The sequence below is a fragment of the Acinonyx jubatus genome, chromosome E3 (assembly GCF_027475565.1).
Source record: "Acinonyx jubatus isolate Ajub_Pintada_27869175 chromosome E3, VMU_Ajub_asm_v1.0, whole genome shotgun sequence".
NCBI classification, from domain to species: Eukaryota; Metazoa; Chordata; class Mammalia; order Carnivora; family Felidae; genus Acinonyx; species Acinonyx jubatus.
Window position 1 is genome coordinate 37,029,265 of NC_069398.1, and position 17,400 is coordinate 37,046,664.

At 64.0% G+C, this 17,400-nt stretch overlaps 2 protein-coding genes across 13 annotated transcripts; one reads left to right on the forward strand and one right to left on the reverse strand.

The window, feature by feature from the left end:
* Positions 1 to 2,257: 2,257 nt before the first annotated feature.
* On the forward strand, positions 2,258 to 8,183 carry MSLN (mesothelin). Of its 6 annotated transcripts, none has more exons than XM_027043720.2 (13): positions 2,258 to 2,573; positions 3,057 to 3,266; positions 3,746 to 3,905; positions 4,508 to 4,595; positions 5,252 to 5,295; positions 5,399 to 5,498; positions 5,774 to 5,952; positions 6,030 to 6,185; positions 6,279 to 6,421; positions 6,500 to 6,627; positions 6,988 to 7,082; positions 7,353 to 7,539; positions 7,614 to 8,183. In XM_027043720.2, exons 3-13 carry the CDS (start codon positions 3,846 to 3,848, stop codon positions 7,700 to 7,702), a joined length of 1,269 nt encoding a protein of 422 aa, XP_026899521.1. In that variant the 5' UTR covers positions 2,258 to 2,573; positions 3,057 to 3,266; positions 3,746 to 3,845; the 3' UTR covers positions 7,703 to 8,183. The 6 variants fall into 6 exon arrangements, with proteins under 6 accessions (XP_026899521.1, XP_053069407.1, XP_026899523.1 ...); XM_053213432.1 differs by having other exon boundaries at positions 6,042 to 6,185; XM_027043722.2 differs by lacking the exons at positions 2,258 to 2,573; positions 3,057 to 3,266 and adding exons at positions 4,238 to 4,401; positions 4,711 to 4,867 and having other exon boundaries at positions 3,298 to 3,905.
* On the reverse strand, positions 8,119 to 14,767 carry LOC106977343 (mesothelin-like protein). Of its 7 annotated transcripts, XM_053213431.1 has the most exons (13): positions 12,796 to 12,966; positions 12,590 to 12,670; positions 12,307 to 12,433; positions 12,036 to 12,226; positions 11,616 to 11,706; positions 11,267 to 11,408; positions 10,702 to 10,895; positions 10,471 to 10,626; positions 10,271 to 10,398; positions 9,575 to 9,705; positions 9,401 to 9,495; positions 8,931 to 9,186; positions 8,119 to 8,514 (listed from the first exon to the last, which is right to left on the reverse strand). In XM_053213431.1, exons 1-13 carry the CDS (start codon positions 12,801 to 12,803, stop codon positions 8,249 to 8,251), a joined length of 1,866 nt encoding a protein of 621 aa, XP_053069406.1. In that variant the 5' UTR covers positions 12,804 to 12,966; the 3' UTR covers positions 8,119 to 8,248. The 7 variants fall into 7 exon arrangements, with proteins under 7 accessions (XP_053069406.1, XP_053069405.1, XP_053069404.1 ...); XM_053213430.1 differs by lacking the exon at positions 12,796 to 12,966 and adding exons at positions 13,540 to 13,660; positions 14,613 to 14,767 and having other exon boundaries at positions 9,401 to 9,668; positions 11,267 to 11,706; positions 12,590 to 12,675; XM_053213429.1 differs by having other exon boundaries at positions 9,401 to 9,668.
* Between the last annotated feature and the right edge of the window lie 2,633 nt (positions 14,768 to 17,400).

Here is a 17,400-nt window from a genome sequence, read left to right on the forward strand (position 1 = left end):
TGTATGATTCAGGGGTCAGCAAGAGACCTGGGTAGAGTTCAAACACAGAATTTGGGGTCCCCTTCCCAGGCTCTCTTTCAGAATTCTTCGCTTATTCTCTGGGATCTGCTAATCCTGGGCTCCTTCCTCCTTCAGCCAGAAAGATGGTGGGATCTCTGCTGGAGCCCGATCACGGGGACCCTGCCTCTGACTATCTTCAGGGCAAAGCTACATACGCAGAGGGAGACCTCCTCCCTGCTGCTCTCCTCCGTCAGTGTCAATTCCCCTCCAAATTCTGCTAGCTTTCGTTCCTTCCCCAGGACCCTTAAGGACTTGGTTTTTATGATTTGTCTGGAATGTTTCAGTTGTCATCTGTGGACGGATCTTCCTTCCTTCCTTCCTTCCTTCCTTCCTTCCTTCCTTCCTTCCTTCCTTCCTTCCTTCCTTCCTTGTTTATTTAAAAAAAAATTTAATGTTTATTTTATTTTTGAGACAGAGGGAGACAGAGCATGAGCGGGGAAGGGGCAGAGAGAGGGAGACACAGAATCTGAAGCAGGCTCCAGGCTCCGAGCTGTCAGCACAGAGCCTGATGCGGGGCTCGAACTCATCAACTGCGAGATCATGGCCTGAGCCGAAGTTGGACGCTTAACTGACTGAGCCACCCAGGCACCCCTTTAATGTTTATTTTTACTTTTAGGAGACAGAGAGAGGGAGAGCAGGGGAGGGGCAGAGTGAGAGAGAGAGACAGAGGATCTGAAGTGGGCTCTGTGCTGACCAGCAGAGAGCCCGATGCAGGGCTGGAACTCATGAACCGCGAGATTATGACTGAGCTGCCGAGCTGAAGTTAGTCGCTTAACAAATTGAACCATCCAGGCACCCCTGGATGGACCTTTCCTTTGTCTTTGTCTTTCTTCCTTTCTTTTAATTAATTTTTAAATTTACATCTAAGTTAGTTAGCATATAGTGCAATAATGATTTCAGGAGTAGATTCTGGTAATTCATTCCCTGTGTATAACACCCAGTGCTCAACCCAACGAGTGTCCTCCTTAATGCCCATCACTAATTTGGCCCATCCCCCCACCCACAACCCTCCAACAACCCTCAGTTTGTTTTCTGTCTTTAAGAGTCTCTTGTGTTTTGTCCCCCTCCCTGTTTTTATATTATTTTTGTTTCCCTTCCCTTGTGTTCATCTGTTTTGTGTCTTAAAGTCCTCATAGGAGTGAAGTTCTATGATATCTGTCTTTCTCTGACTGACTAATTTCACTTAGCATAATACCCTCCAGTTCCATCCACGTAGTTGCAAATGGCCAGATTTCATTCTTTTTGATTGCTGAGTAATACTCCATCGTGTATATATTCCACATCTTCTTTTCCATTCATCCATCGCTGGACATTTGGGCTCTTTCCATACTTTGGCTGTTGTCGATCGTGCTGCTATAAACATGGGGGTCACGTGTCCTTCGAAACAGCACACCTGTATCCCTTGGGTAAATGCCTAGCAGTGCCATTGCTGGATCGTAGGGTAGTTCTACCTTTAATTTTTTGAGGAGCCTCCATACCGTTTTGCAGAGTGGCCGCACCAGCCAGCATTCCCACCAGCAGTGCCAAAGAGATCCTCTCTCTCCGCGTCCTCGCCGGTGTCAGGACTAGTGGGGCGGCCTGCGGAGATCCTGTGGCGGCACCAGGTGGGGGACCCACCCTTGCCCACTGAGCCTCGTCTCACGGCATGAGAAATGGGGCAGTGAGACGCTGTGAAGTAAGGCGTCAGCTCCCAACTCGAGCCTGGTACATGCCCGCGCCCCCCAGGGGAGGCCCAGGCTGGGGCTGCTCTCCACCCGGGGCCCTCCCTCCTCCCGGGTGACTCCCCCCCACATTCCTGCGGCAGGGGCAGCCTGCTCCCAGCTGGCAAGGCCTCCTTTGTTTGGCTTGACTGACCTGAGGCGGTGCCAGCCTCTTGGCCACTTCACTTCCGGGTTGAGGAAACCAAGGCAAAGGAGGCTCGGGTTTGGTCGATTGCCCTGAAAGAACCACAGTGCAGGGCCCACTGGCACCAGGGGACGTTCCCAGGGGACTTTCCCGTGGTGTCCTGGGGTCCAGCCCAGTATCCAGGGCCAAAAGGGGCTGACCATGGCCTCATCTGTGTGGGGTGGGGACAACGGCCCAGCTGGGGTCTGGGTCACCCGCATGAACATGCCTGGGGAGGTGAGGGTGGGGTCACGTCCATCAGCACTCCTGGCACCTCTAGCCAAGGTCTGAGTGGGAGCGGGCGTTAGCCAAGGCTGGTCCCAGGGCCCACCTGGGAGGGACCCTGGCCACCCCAAAGAAGCAGGCGGGGGGGGGGGGCAACCCGGCCCCTGCCACCACAGATGCCCCCTTCCAAGGTCCTCGCACTCGGCGAGTGTGAGGCCCCCCCCAACTCTCCTCGGGGTCAGTTCTGCCCTAGTGCCAGCTGCTCTGGCCACACTGCGTGACCCCGGGCTGGCTGCACAGCGTGTCTGTGCTTGGGGCTGACTAAATGACCATACGTGGAAGACCCAGAACCTGTCCGGCTCCCCTGCGAACTCGCACCAGAAGGACCTGAAGTTGGGAATGTGGTCTGACTTCATTTTCTGTCGCTTGAAGACCAGATGGTGGGTGGGGGGTTGGGCTGGGGTGGGCTGGGTGGGGCAGCTGGCCTGCCCCGAGTTCTGAGCTCTTGATGCTCAGGCCGGAGGAAGGAGCTGGACGTTAATCTGTCAAGGCAGAGCTACCTCTGCCTCATTCTGCGCTCTGAGCAGCTTGTGGTCCGCTCAGACCCCAGACCCCACCTGGCAGCAGGGTAGGGGCAGAAAGGCAGGGGCAGGTCCAGCCTCTCTGTCACCAGGCCCCACTGCCAGGGCCCTGGACAGGCCCCGAACCTTGCCCGCTCTAGCATGTGCCAGCATCTGAGTAGGGCCCAGCATGCAGTTGGCCCTGAGCCAGCGTGTAGGTGTTGAAGGGTGACAGCGACCAGGTGGCTGCTGTCACAGAGGCCTCAGGGTTAGAGATGGGGCCAGCCCTGACACCCTCCCTGTACTGCCCCCCACCGCCCCCCCCAGGGAACGATGCAGGACAGAAAAGGAGGCTCGAGAGCAGGCTCGCAGAGGGAGACAGAGCTCTGCTGGGGACTGTTTCCACATCACACACAAACACGGGCACTCCAGACTGGCGGGAACAGACTTGAAACCGCAGGTCGAGCTCAGGCCACTTCGGAAGCTGCAGACCTGACAGCTGAAGTGCCTCCGTGGCCCCAACCTGGCCTTCCGGGGGTGGGTCTGGGGGTGGAGATGTGAGGGATGCAGATTCCAGGGCCCACGGTGGCCTGCAGGGGCTCCTGGGAAGCCCCATCTGAGGTGCTGGGGGTTCTCTGGTTACATGGGCCTGGGGAGGGGCCCACCTGGCCTCACCCATCCAAGGGGCGGGGTCCTCCCTCACTCCATTGCCTGTTTACTGGTCTGGGGGTCTGGTTTTCTCGCGCCACCTCTGGAACCTGGGGGTGGAGGGGAGAAGGCTCACCTGGGGCCACTTCCCAGGACACACCCCCAGCGCTAGGCTCCTCGCCCCGCTGAAAGGCGTTGCTGATGGGTGAGTGCGCCCCCCTCAGTTTTGACCCCAGGTGGGGCTGACGCAGGCTTGCACGGAGGCTTGCGGGGAGGGGATGTCTCCGCTCACCACGCCCAGGGCGGGCAGCCTCCCTCCCTGGGAGGGGTGAATGTAGTTTGGCCTACACTGGTTCGGTCTCCCGCAGGTCCCCACCCTACCTGGGACAATACTCTCTGGAAAGCGGCTCTCCACCCACTGCCACACCCCACACTGGCTGGCAAGGCCCCTTGAACCCCACTCCAAAAATGCAGGGGAACCGCCCCAGAATCCCTGTCCACCCACTGCCTCACCCAAGGGACTGGCAGGTAAGAAGGGGTGTTGTACCCACAAGACACTGAGGCCTCTGTCTTGGGAGGGACCTCAGAAGAGAAAGCAGGAGAGCAGGTGGGCCTCAGTGGCCTTGTCCAGCCGGGCCCTGGGTTTGCACAAAGCCTGGCAGGTGCCAGGAGCAGGAGGATGGGGAGGAGAGAGTGGCCACGCCCCAGGTTGTGGGGGGGGGTCACTCAAATCTATCCCCAGCTCTGGTGCAAATGTGGAATCAGGCCAGCCTGGGCCAGAGGCAGCCCTGCCCTAACCAGTTGCCCGCCTGGGCTCACTGCTGGGGGCCTGGCTGACTCGGACTCAACACCCCCTGCAGGAGGGGCCAGCTTCCCGGAGGGGGCGGGTCAGGTGGACAGGTCAGTCCTGAGAGCAGGGCTGGAGGCCGCAGAGACGCCACCTGCAGGGGCCTGAGAAGGTTCGGTGTGGGGCTCTGAGACAGTCCAGCCTCATAAGGCCCTGCACTGGCCCAGGGTGAGGCAGGTGGGTTGGAGGGGAAAGGAGGGGTGCGGGGGGGGGGGGGTAGTCAGGGGGATGGGGGGGTTGTTCACCCAAACGGTGGGGATATCAGAGCGGCTGTCCTCCACAGACAATGGCCTTGCAGGCTGCTCTGCCTCCCCTGGGGTCCCGTGGGACCCCCACCCACTGCAGCCTCCTGCTCCTGCTTCTCAGCCTCGGTGAGTAATGCGGTGGGGGGGGGGGGTGCTGCTGCAAAGTAGTGGGGGCCCAAACAGCTGAGGGGCCTCAAGAAAGGCTCTCATTGCCCCACACCTCCTCCCTGCCTGTGGGCAGTGCCCCCTCCCCCATCCTTGGCAGGTGCCCTGAGGTCAGGCAGCTGTTCCAAGTTCTGGACAGGTGGCCCGAGTCCTGGCGGGTGCTCCGAATCTCGGCGGGTGCCCTGAGTCCTGAACAGGTGCCCTGAGTTCCAGATGGGTGCCCCAAGTTGTAGGTAGGTGCCCTAGACCTGGGCAGGCTGTCAGCCGTGTCTCTGTCCCCAGAGGTGACTGTGGCGGCCCCCCTGCTGGACCTCCACGCCCTGCAGCATTAGCGGCTGAGCCAGGGCAGTGATGGGCGCTCAGGCCAAGCTGAGAGTGTCCACGGAGAGGGTAACTCCTCGACCGGAGCAGTGAAGGCTTAGGAGGAGGATGAGGGACGCCTGAGCCCTTGGGGTGGGGTGGGCTGTGACATCATGGGGTGCAGGGGCCTAAGTCTGTGGGGGGAGCACAGTGTTGGGGGAGCAGCTTTGCCTCCTTCCTACATACGGTGGGGGCCGGTGGCAGGCACCCCAGGAATCCCTGGCTGTCCCTTCCAGCCTTATGCTCTTCCCCTGCAGGATGGGTGCTACCTTCTAGGGTCCGGGCTGCAGACTCACGACCGGTAAGTTCCCTCTGGGGAGACAGAGGAAGGTGTCTGGCCCCAGGTAGGGGGCCTCGGACCCCCGGCCATGCACAGCTCAGCTACAGCCCTGCTCTGTCCTCAGGGTGTCATGACCCCCTGGCTGCAAGGCACCTCCCGGGACCTGTCTTGGCAGCGGCCTGAGCTGACCGTCCTCCTCCCGAGGGACCGGCGGGACACAGAGAGTAAGTGGGAAACCCTGTCCCACTGGCTGTCAAGAGACCTGGGGATGGGGTAGGGTCGTGGGCTCACACCTGCCCATACCCGTGGCCCTTTCTGGCCGCTCGGCTTGCTCCACGGTGACAACCTCGGAGAAGGGACAGAATCACTCCATTCTGCTGATGTGTAAACTGAGGCCTGGAGGGGGTCCTGCATTGCCCAGGGTCTGTCTACGTAAGGGTTTGGGAGGAGGAGGTTGACAAGAGATGTCCAGCCCTCAATCCCCCGCCTGCCCCCGCAGAGAAAGCCTGCCCACCAGAGCGGAAGGCCCGTGTGGTGGATGAAAACCTTGTATTCTACGAGCCCTGGGAGCTGGAGGCCTGTGTAGATGGGGCCCTGCTGGCCGCTCAGATGGACCGGGTGAACATGGTGCCCTTCACCTACCAGCAGCTGGGCGTTTTTAAGCGCAAATTGGACGAGGTAGTTCATGAGGGGCTCATACCTGCCCACCCCGCCAGAGCATACCCAGCCATCCATCCAGTCACCTCCCCGGGCAGCTCTATCCACAGGGGTACCCCGAGTCCCTGGTCCGGCACCTCGGGTACTTCTTCCTTGAGCTCACCCCCGAGGACATCCACAAGTGGAACACGATATCCCTGGAAACCGTGAAATCTCTTCTTGAAGTCAGCAAAGGGCACAAAATGGATGCTCAGGTGACAGGGAGGGAGCGGGTGGTGTGAGGCCGTGCAGACCCCAGGGGATTGTGGGTCTCCTTGCCCCAAGGCACCCGTGGCCTCCTTCCACAGGTGGCTGCCCTGATTGCCCGCTATCTGGTGGGAGGGGGCCAGCTGGACAAAGCCACTCTGGACACACTGGCCGCTTTCCATCCGACGTACCTGTGCTTCCTCAGTCCTGAGCAGCTGGAGTCAGTGCACCACAGCGTTGTTTGGTGAGTCCCAGGGGTCTGCCGGGGGTGGTGGGCACGCTGCGCCCTGGGCTCACTGTCCGGGCCCTGCTGCCTCTCCAGGGCAGCCCGGTCCCCGGATCTGGATGCATGCCGCCCGGCCCAGATGGATGTACTCTATCGCAAGGCCCGCCTTGCCTTCCAGAACATGAGCGGGTCTGAATACTTCGAGAAGATGAAGCTCTATCTGGGTGAGCCAGGGTACACCCAGGGGGCGGTGATGGCCAAGGCTCCCCACGCAGGGGCCGCCAGTTCCTGCCTCACTAGGCCACTGCTGGTGTGACTGGTGGTCACTGTGCCCTGTGCCCTTACGAGTGTGTGTAGGTGGAGACCCTGTGAGTTCTGAGCCGGCCCAGATGCTCCCGCGGCCACCTCCGGCCTCTCCACGCACCCTGAGGGTCAGATGGGCACCAGGGGAACCCGGGGCCCAGGAACTACTTAGGAAAAGGGAATCTTGGGGAAGGAGGACGGCTTCTTGCAGCCTCCGGGCAGGGGATAAGACTGGGGGCTGTTGCGTGGTCTCACGCTTGGGGCCCTCTCCCCGCGGTCAGGTGGGGCCGCCACGGAGGACCTGCGGGCTCTCAGCCGTCAGAACATAAGCATGGACTTGGCCACATTCCGGACGCTGCGGCCCGAGGCAGTGGTGGTACGGCCGCGGGGCGGGGCCGCGGGGGCGGGGCCCCACGGGGCGGGGCCCCCACGGGGCGGGGCCCAGGGGCGGGGGGGGGGGCACGGGAGGGGCGGGGCCAGGCAGGGGCTGTCTTCGCGCAGGGGCGAGCGCGGAATCCCGGAGCGGCCAAGGCAGGTTCTGTGCGCCCGGGAAGGGAAGCGCCGGGAGGTTTGGGCGGAGCAGAGCCCGGCAGCCTTCTGTGGGTGAGGCAGGGCGCCCTTGACGGCCCGCTGGGGGCTCTGGCAGCCGCTGACCGTTGCCGAGGTCCGAAACCTTCTGGGTCCGAACCTGGTGGGCCTGAAGGCGGCGCGGGAGAGCAGCCCCGTGCGGGATTGGATCTCACGGCAGCGGCAGGAGGACCTGGACAGTCTGGGCCTGGGGCTTCGAGGCGGCATCCCCAATGGCTACCTGGTCTTGGACCTCAGCTTCCGAGGTGGGCCAGGGTGGCCGGCTGGGTGGGGTCGGAGCGGAGCGGCATGGGGCGTCTGAGTCACTCCCTCTGTACAGAGGCCCTCTCAGGGGGCGCCCGCCTGCTCCGACCCGGACCTGTGCTCACTGCGGCCCCGACTCTGCTGTGGGCTTTGGTCCCGAACTGAGCCCGCTGCTCCGGATGCTGGACCTGCCCTGCTGGAGGCCCCGCCTGGCCAAAGCGGCCCCGGTGCTCCCTGGCCCGCCTCAAGGGGACTGGGGTTCAATAAAAGGACACTTTCCTTCCCTGCAGAGGCACCCTGTGGTGTTCTGAGGACGCGGTGGGAAGGCCCTGACCTGGCAGATGTGGTTCCCGAGTTGTAGCCCCTCCTATTTGCACTTGGAGGAGGGGGTCCAGGGGAGGTAGTCCAGGCAGGCAGGTGGCCTTCAGGGCCTTCCTACCACTGTTTCCAGTCCTGGGGTCTCCCCTCCGAGTCCGGGCCAACACTCAGGGGACACGGCCGGAAGACGACGGCACAGAAGTCCGTTCCCGGCTGAGAAGGTCTCTGCCCCTCCTCGGGCTCAGAACAAAGGGACACAGGCGGAAGGTCACCTTGTCTTTTATTCAAATCCCTCAGGGATGCCCCCTCCCAGCAGCATCTGAGGGAGACCAGAGGGTTGGGACAGCGTCTCCGTCAACTCTTCAGGGCTGGCCTTGGGGTGGGCCCAGATCCTCATTCCAGCTCCCTGTCCTGGGAGCTGGATGTGGGTGGGGACCAGCCCTGCGGGCCCCTAGAATGCCGGACGTGGTGGACCCCAGCTACCAGCCCCCGTTTCCCTGCTCGTGGTGCTGGGGCGGCGCCGTCTTCAGAGGCCATAGTGCGGGTGTCCCAGGAGCAGTCCTGGCTGAGCCCTGGGGTGCCCCAGTACAGCAGCCACAGGAGGCCAGAGGGTAGGGCCACAGAGAGTGGCAGGTACCCCAGATGGGCTGGTGGGCTGCCTGTAGGCAGAACATGGAGGGAGCACCCATCAGTCCCGGCTGGGAGCCGCCCCCGGGCTGTCCCACCGCCTCCCGGGCCTGGGCACCCCCTCAAGGCTCACACCGTCCCTGCAGCTGGGGAAGGCCATGTAGGCTGCTGTCCTGGGCCCTGGGCAGGGATGGCACAGCTTCTCCCCCCCACCCCCCCCACCCCCCACTTTCTGGCACTCAGCAGGTTTTGGAGGAGGGGATTTTGTCCTTCAATAACTCAGCCACCAGTGAAGAGTGAGGCCGGTGTCACCCAGATGCCACCCAGGGAGACAAACAGAAAGAGTGGCTGACAGAGTGTGAGGTCGGGGGTCCACAGAGGCACTGGGCAGACCGACCGGGCTGGGTGGGGAAGTCCCACCAGAGGGGAGGGCGGGTTGGGAGCATACCGGAGGCGGGGGCGCTGTGCCTGGGAAGGCCTGACGTGGGGGCTGGGTAGGGCCCCCGGGGCGCGGTGTTGGGGGTGACGGTGGTGGAGCGGCCTGGGCCGCTGAGGCCGGCAGGGTCCGTGTCTAGGCCCAGCTCGCCAAGGGCCGACCTGTTGAGGCTGCGCAGCCAAGAGCTGATGGTCGGGTGGCTCCGTGCCTTCTGTAGGTCCCCCACGTTCTGGCCCAGCAGTGTCGTCACATTGCCGACACTCAGGCTCTGCGAGGGAAGGGAGGGGGCCGTGGGGGGAGGTCCGGAGGGTCCCACAGAGGCCAGCTTTGGGGTCAAGGGCAGACCTGGCAGGGCAGTGCTTGACTGAGGAGTGAGCACAGGGCTGAGGCCTGGCAGCAGTGAGCTGGGGTTCACGCGGTCTGCATCCCTCTGACTTTGGGGTGCTTGGGCCTCCCCTGGGCAGGCAGCCCCCAGGGCCCACCTGCAGCACATGGGGGTTCAGATTGGTGAACGTGTCGATGTCCATGGAGACGTTCGCCTGGACCAGATGCCGCAGCTCCTCCACAGGGGCACCTCCTGGGGGCCGGGCAGTGGTGAGGGGAGAGGGGCGGCGGGCTTCTGGGGACGGGCTGCTGCACACAGGGCAGGGTCTCACCAAGGTAAGGACGCATGAAGCGGTAATACGCAGCCGTGGTCCTGGTGCTGCCGAAGGCCTCGCGGGCCTTGGCGTAGAGCACGTCTTTCCGGCTCTGAGGGCAGGAGGAGATATCCAGGGCCCCAGCCAGCCTGGGGGAGGAGGAGGCTGCTGGGCAGGCTGGGAGCCCCTGACGCTCCTGGCCGCTCCCCTCCACAGCTTTCCTCTCGCCCTCTGTACTGTGCCTAATAGCGTCCCTCCCCAAACTCGCACCTGCCCCAGCCTCAGAAGGTGGTCTTGTTTGAAAACGGAGTCGTGGTCGCTATCTGTAGGTCTATTCTAACATGACCCCACGCTGAATTAGTGTGGCCCAAGGTCTAACAACTGGATGCAAGAAGGAGATCTGTACGCAGACCGAGTGCGAGGCCGCGTGACCACGGAGGCCGAGGCCGGGGCGAGGTGTCTGCCAGCCCGGGAAGGCCAAGGGGTTCGGGCAGCCCCAGAAGCAGGAACGTCCCCTGCAGGCCTCAGAGGCAGCTGGTCCTGTGACGCCTTGATCTCAGACTTCCGGTCTCCAGACAGCGAGAGGTCTCAAACGGCTGGGTTAATGGCACTCTGTTGTGCAGCCGTAGAAAACTAACAGCCTTAGGTGGCCTGGCCGAGCCCCACCCTCCTTGGCTGAGGGGCGGTGAGGGGGCGGTCACTGGGGCTGCTCACCGGAACTCCGAGGGCCTGATGGCCTGGATCTGCCTGGCACTCATCCAGCAGAGGCGGGAGCCCCCGATGGCCACGAGCAGGGCGCCGGTGAGGGTGCCGTTGTGGTCCAGGTACTTCTGTAGCACAGCCTGTAGGCGAGGCCGGGTCAGCGGGGCCGGGGTCGGCGCCCCCCACCCCCACGCCCCCCGCACCGCCCTCACCTCAGTCTGGTTCTCCAGGGCCACATCTGAGGCCAGCAGGGCCACGACGGTGTCTCTGGACGTGACGTTCCACTGGCCGATCTCGGAGCGGGAGTAGAGGTAGACCAGCGAGGCGATGAGCGGCAGCTGCTCCTCGGGGACCCCGCGCGGGTAGACCTGGGGTGGGGGGGGGGGTCAGGCCACACCGCCCGGCGCCCGCCCACCTCTTCCCACAGCTGGTCCACGGCGCACCCGAGCCAGCTTGGCCTTGACGACGCGCTGGCACTCGGCCGGCAGCGGGTGCTGCAGCAGGGGGTCCAGGTTGGCTTTGAGCACGCGGCTCCCCAGGCAGGACTCAAGCTGCACGCAGTCATAGTGCACCAGAAAGAGGTCGTCGCGCAGCGTGGCCGCCGTGATGTCCCCGCGGAGGCAGGGTCTCCCTGTGGCTGGGGGTGGGTTGGGGGTTTTGAGCTGACCTGTGCTGACCTGGGGCCCCACCCACCTCACTCCTGAATTTGGCCTGCCCTTGACTCCCTCCCCAAGCTTGACCTCTAGCCAAGAAAACTGTGTCCAGACCAGATTGAGTTTGACCTCGACTCCCAACCCAGGCCCGACCTTACAGTTCAGCTCCACTGGGCTCTAACGAATCCCGATGCCCCCCCCCCGCCCCCCCCCCCCCCCCCGCACCTCTCGGCTGGATGCAGACCCCTAGGCCACGCCCAGGCCAGCATGCCACATGTTGGGTGAGCCCGCCCTAGGGTTAGGAGCCCAAAGCAGAGGAGACAGAGCATCCCCGGGCCACAGTGGCCACACTGACCTGTGCCCCGCTTGGGCCGAGAGGACACCGACTCAGCCTTGGCCTTCAGAAAGTCAGTGACGAAGCGCCTGGCGTCCTGCTGGCTAAGCCGCCCAGCCCGGTATGTGGCCACCGTGCTGCCGAAGAAGTCCAGGCCCACAGCCTGGCAGAGCGGGCATACAGACTCCATACCCTGGTGAGGGGCTGGCAGGGGCCCCTGGTTCCTCCTCCCGCCCCACGGATGGAAACCCTGGGGCAGGGAGGGACTGGGGACACCAGTCCCCAGCTGAGTGGCTGCTGGAAGGCCGGCCGGACACCCCTCCCCTTGTCCACAGCCAGCTGGACAGCCCCCCACTCCAGAGCACCCTACCTGCTGCACCTGCATCCACAGGCTGGAGCTGATGTAGGTGGCCAGGGGTCCCAGAGCCCGCAGCCCCTCTAGGTTCCAGGAACCCGGAGGCCTGGCATGTGGGAAAGGGGGGCACTGTGTCAGGGTCGGGAGCACAGCCCCGGGGCCTGGAGGCTGCCTGCCCCTCTCCGAGCACCCACTTTCTGGGGCCTGCCCTGCGGGGGACACCCTGCTCGGGAGAGACTCTCCCACTCCGGGTGTGGGGGCAGGGGACCGTGGGGTTCGGAGGGTGGGGACAGCACCCCTAAGCTGGTGTGTCCCAGGCTGCGGGGTCAGTGGTGCTGTGAGCTGGGGCGAGAGGTCGAAGGTCGGCAGAGCGGTACACACTGGCGGTCTCCTCCGGAGGGGGAGGCCTGGGCAGAGAGTTCCGGCCCTGCCTACCCAAGCGTGGTCTCCCCACTGGCCAGCAGCGTGTTGAGGGCGGCTTGCTGGGGGGCGGTCAGCCGATGGCAGCGCTGCAGATTCTGCAGCACACGGGGGTCAGCAGCCATGATGCTGGACGCGTCCATGTCGCACACCAGGACCCCGAGGAGCAGCAGGTCAGAGGCGCTGAGGCGCAAGCGGGGTCCTCCCTACGGCACGGCAGGTCAGCGTGAGCCTGGCCCCACTTCTGGTCCACCCGACCCACCCGGGGCCCGCCCGCGGTGCCTACCAGGCAGGCCAAGGCCACACGCTGCAGGGCGGCCCTCTGGTCCGGCAGGTTGGCCAGCAGCTCTGTGTCCCCCTGGGCAGCACGGTGGGTGAAGGCCCGGCAGTCGGCTTCCCTCACCTGCGTCAGGCTGTGGGAGGGTTGGGGGGCTGTCGGGAGGGTGGGGACCGGCCAACGGTGCTCTGGGGTGGCCCGGATATCCCTGGGGAGCTGGGGTCCCCGGGACTCCAAAGGAGGCACGCTCAGCCTGTGCCGCCCAGGTTTCGGGCCGGGAGCGGGCACTCACTTGTAGAAAAGCAGCAGGTCCGGCGGGTGGAGCTCAAAGTCGTCCTGGAGGCCGTGCAGCGCGGCCAGGTTGGCCAGGCAGCTGAGCTGGGCAGGGCGGTGATGGGTCACTCGCCCAGCCCAGGGCTCCCCCGGCCCCCTTCTCTCTGCCACGTTACCCTCTCCCTCAGGGTGGCCCCTTCCCTGCCTGCATGGACCCCGCCTCACCTGGACATCACGTCGTCTTCCCGTCTCAGCTGCTCTTGGGATGTGTCAAGGCCAGCCCGAGAGTCCTCCCCACCCTGGGCCCCCCTGCACTACGGTGACTCAGAGGCATTTATCTCAGGGCCGCCTGCCTGGATTTCTTGTGTTGCTTGACTTACTTTGAGGTCGTTCTAGGTTCAGTACTAATTTCATACCAATGTTATAAAGAGACAAAATGGTAGCTTTTCTTCTTTCCGTTTCTTTAAACTCAGGGACGGGCAATGCTTGGATCAGCGGTGGGTCGCAGGGAGAGGCCAGCAGGCTGGGGGAATCTGCCCAGGGCCCAGAACCCGTCCCAAAGGGGGACGCTGCATGACAGATGGAGGGAGGAAGCGGCCAGCGCAGGCCTGGCGGATAAGCCCTCACCCGAACACAAGAACAGAAGGCAGGGGGTCTGCAGGTAATTGGTGGAGAAGGCCCTAGAAATGATCCAAAGTGGGCAGCAGCAGAGAATCACTCAGGGGAGGGAAAGCCCAACCTCTGGAGGGCCAGACCCCCTGTCGCATAGGGGTCTACTGAAGCGACACCCCTCAGGCGGTGGTGACGCTGGCGGTGTCTCCCGCAGGGTCCCAGTGCTCCCCCCTTCTCTCCCCCACCGTGAGCTCGCCCCCACCCGGCCCCGCAGGCCCCCCGCTGGCCCGTGTCCTGCGCTGGGGACACCCCTGCCCTCAGCACCCCAGCCTGCACCCATCCGCCACAGCCATTCACCTGCCAGGCTCTGAGGAGGACCCGGCGAGTCGCCATCGCCCTGATGAGAGCGGAGAGCTGGTCCCGGGGCAGCTGGCTGGCCGGCTGGCACCAGAAGCTGTGCAGGAGGGAGGCGTTGGCACTGGGCAGAAAGGAGGCAGGCGGTGAGTGGGGGGGGGGGGGCGGTGTAGCCCGGACTGCAGTGCACAGGAGGGAGGTCAGCTCCCCAACACCCAGGGGCTGAGACACAGGAAGGGTGGCTGGTGGCGCCTGGGTGCAGGCAAGACCGCTGCTCTGCTCGGCACGCACTTGTGCCCCTGTGGCATGTAGTTGGCCCCAGGCTCCAGGCAATGAGCAGGGCTTCAGTATGGCCCCGGCCTGGACTCTGGGTCTGTGCTCCCGCCCGGGGCCTGGTCCCAGGGGGCTCTGAGCTCGAGTGAGCTCCCCGGCCCCAGCAACGGCTGAGTGTTTGGAGCAGATGTGGTCTGGGCATCTGCGGTGTCACCACGGCCAGGCTGGTTCCTAGCTGAGTGCTCCGCAGGCTGTGGGTCTACTAAAATCCGTGTGTGGGGAGGGCATCTCTTGGGACTTCAGCCTGGGTCTCCAGCCCTGCCTAATCAGCACACTGATTGGTCAGTGATTGATGGTCCACAAGAGGTCTCTGACTCCCAGGGAAGGGAAGGGTGGCTGAGCCCACGCATGAGCCCTCTGAACAGTGCTTGGGAATTACCGAGTCTCTGTTTAGGTCCTGAGAGAGCAGCCAAGCCTCGGGGCAGGGGAAGAAAGCCGAGAGGACTCTGGCCGGGAGAGCAGTGTGAGAGGTGAGGGGTTCAGCGGCCCCAGCCCCAGCTGCGACAGCCTGGGGGACCCACTCTCGGCCACTCTGGTGTGGTTGGGACATGATGCAGGACACTGGGTGATCTGGGCCACCTTGGGGCAAGGTCGGTGAGTGCTGGGGGCAGCCCTGCCTCAGTCTCGCCTGGGCCGTCAGGTGCTGCCCCTGGAGCCGCACCCTCCCCCCCCCCCCCCCACCAGGGGATCAGCTGCCAGGATGTGACCTGTAGGTTGAAACTGCAGGAGGGGCTGGCACTCACCTGGCCCACAGGTCAGCCCTGCTGGCATCCAGCCCTCCCTGGGAGAAGCCCTGGGCCTGGGGACAAGAGCAGTGGGCGGTGAGCCACATGAGGAGGGCGAGGCCTGGGCTCACCTGGGCACCTGGAACAGAATGGGCCATGAGCAGCTGACGCCCCCCCCCCCTCCCCGGCACGGCTGTGCCTGCCTGGTGGGGGCATCCGTCAAGGGTCTGCCCAGGGCTCCCTGTGTCCCTATGACCACAGATGGTCCTGCCACCTGAGAGGAGCCGGCCGTGGGAACCACCCCCAGAGGGTCCACGGTGCCCCTTTGTGAGGGGGGGCAGTCTCACCTGCTCTGAGGCCCATGGCTGTGCAGGAAGGTGTGGGGTCACGGGCGGTGGGTTCAGGACAAGCTGGAGAGGAGATAGGACGTGATGAGGCCCACGCCATCACCATCCCCTGCCCTCCTCGGCCCGGGCACAGAGAGGGCATTGCAGTCTGGGGTCACACAGGATGGCTGCCCCACAAGTGTGTCTGTCTTTGGGGAGGGTAACAGCCCCACAAACAATAGCTCTGCGGAACCAAAGGGAGTGGTAGAAGGGGGCCGGCCCTAACCCTGGGGCCTTCCTTATAGCAGGTCAGGGCTCATGGCACCTGCAGGCTCTGGTGTCTCCGATAAACAGATCTCCACACAGCTGCAGGGCAGGAGCGGTGGTCCCAGTAAGTCCCCCGCACGGAGCTGGGGGTTGAAGCTTCAGGGGTTCCCTAACCTGTGCCCACACCTGGGTGGCCTAGAAAGCTCTCTTCTCCTCCAGGGAGACCTGGAGGCCCAGCCAGACCTTGCCTCCGGCCACAACCCCCACCACAGCCCCGGAACAGCCCTGGCCAGCCTGCAGATGGAGGTCCTGAGGGTGTTGGCGCTTGTGGGCTTCTAGATTGCACTCCACCCAGGGTGTTACTGTCCTCTGCAGGGAGCAAAGCGTTAGCTCAGAGGGGCTCAGCTCCCCACCCAGAGCCACGATGACACTGACTCCCAGCCTGCGCCCTGAGGTTCGGGTGGCCCTGCCCCAGCCGTCACTTCTCACCTGGGCTCGGAGACCTTCTGCTGTAGAGGGAGGCTGCTCCCGCGCCCCGGGGTGGCTGTCCAATGCAGGGGGGTATAAGCCAGGTGACGGGTGCTCCAGCCACTAGGGACCCCAGCCCACCGAGTGTGTCAGACCCTGCAGCTGAGCCCTGGGGCACAGGGCTGGTGCAGGGGGTGGGCACCTGTGTCCCTGCTCGGCTCCATGCCTCGCCTGACACCCTGCCTGCCTGGCGACCCAGTCCTGCAGCGATGCCTACCTGGCAGATGTGCAGGGGAGAGACCAGGGCTGTGCCAGGTGACGGTGCCGTGTCCGCCCCGGGGGACCTTGAGCCCAGCAGACACCTGCCCTCCGGCCCCGGAGGAGCGACAGACTGAGCTCACGGTTGGCAGCCGCCCAACGCACACCCCTGCCCACTGGGGAATGTCTGTGCCCTGGGGGTCACGTGTGTACTCGTACACGTGCGTGTCTGCAGCTGTCGTGTGTGCTGGTGTCTTTGTGCACACGCATGTGCCTGGGGGCGGCCACAACTATGTGAATGATAGATGTGTTCCCCACAGGGACATCAGGCACACGTGGATCCAGTGTGGCACCTGGGTTCAGCCACGCATGCGGCACTTTCTGCCCCGTGAGCGTGTGTGTCCGTAAGTGTGCGTGCTGTGAGGCCGGGAGGGGATGAAGGCAGCAGGCAGGTGTCCTCAATGGCAAAGAGCTGTGGTGCACACGCTCTGGGGCCCAGGATGGGTCCCCTGAGGTAGAGTGGGAGGTGCCGTGGAAGCTTATCCCCAGCTGAGGGGGGCAGGGCCCGGGGGATACGGGGGCCTGGAACCCCACGGTGCTGGGTCAGCCACCGAACTACTCTCATCAGCACCACAAGGGGAGCCACACGTGCCCAGAGAGCCAGCCTCACCGCCAAGCAGGCGTGTTGACCCAGGGCCTAAGGCGCCAACAGCTAGAGGGACCGGCTGAAGACAGCTCCCCCCTCCCCTGGTGTGGACAGGCCTAACCGAAGTCCAGCTGCCCTTCCGCATGGCTGGGGGCTGGGGGCGGGGCCCCACCAGCACACGCAGCTCCCCAGTGGGGACCTGCCCATGCTCTGGCCCCACCAGCAGTGCCTGTCCCGCCACTGTTGCTAAGGAAGCTCTCCTTTTCCCCTTTGCCCAGGGGCACCTGCACCATCCCCACACCCTTCAACCCTGCCCACCCACGGCCAGGGCATGGGGGGGGACAGACAGGCCGTGTGCGTCCGTGTCTGGCCTCTGCAGTCTCAGCCTAGAGGCCCACGGGGTGGTGGGAGACAACCTCCCAGCCTACCCGTAGGAAGCAAGGTCCAGACCTGGCCTGTGGGAGGCTTTCTGGATCCCGGGGGGATTCAAGGCACCAAGGAGGTCTTTTACGGGGAGCAGCAGCACACAGAGAACGTTCCCCAGGACGGTGCCTACTCCTGTGTGCCTTACCCTCGTGCCTTCCTACCTTGGGGATACGAGGTATACCCAGCCCTCTGACTTTTCTGTTGTTGGTTCTGTAGGACCAGCCCGTGGGCCCCCCCAGGCCAGTGCGTCCAGACAAGTGTCCTGCGGCTGGTCACACCTGCCTCCTGCTCTCCCCGACCCTGGAGACTGGCTGGCCCTCTGAGACGGTGAAGGGCCCTAAGGCAGATGTGGAGACCACAGCTCTAGGAAGAACTGGTGAGAACAGATGGATGCTGCAATGTTTTTGGCCAGAAA

What these genes read in the sequence shown, in the direction of transcription:
- MSLN (XM_027043720.2), top strand. Translation starts at nt 3,846, where the DNA reads ATGCAGGGGAACCGCCCCAGAATCCCTGTCCACCCACTGCCTCACCCA. An exon ending in CTCACCCAAGGGACTGGCAG is followed by an intron (nt 3,906 to 4,507) that starts GTAAGAAGGGGT and finishes TGTCCTCCACAG; the next exon opens with ACAATGGCCTTGCAGGCTGC. An exon ending in GTGCACCACAGCGTTGTTTG is followed by an intron (nt 6,422 to 6,499) that starts GTGAGTCCCAGG and finishes CTGCCTCTCCAG; the next exon opens with GGCAGCCCGGTCCCCGGATC.
- LOC106977343 (XM_053213430.1), bottom strand. Translation starts at nt 14,752, where the DNA reads ATGGCCCATTCTGTTCCAGGTGCCCAGGTGAGCCCAGGCCTCGCCCTC. An exon ending in AGGGCTGACCTGTGGGCCAG is followed by an intron (nt 13,661 to 14,612) that starts GTGAGTGCCAGC and finishes CTTTCTGCCCAG; the next exon opens with TGCCAACGCCTCCCTCCTGC. An exon ending in ATCAGGCCCTCGGAGTTCCG is followed by an intron (nt 9,669 to 10,270) that starts GTGAGCAGCCCC and finishes TCCTGCCCTCAG; the next exon opens with AGCCGGAAAGACGTGCTCTA.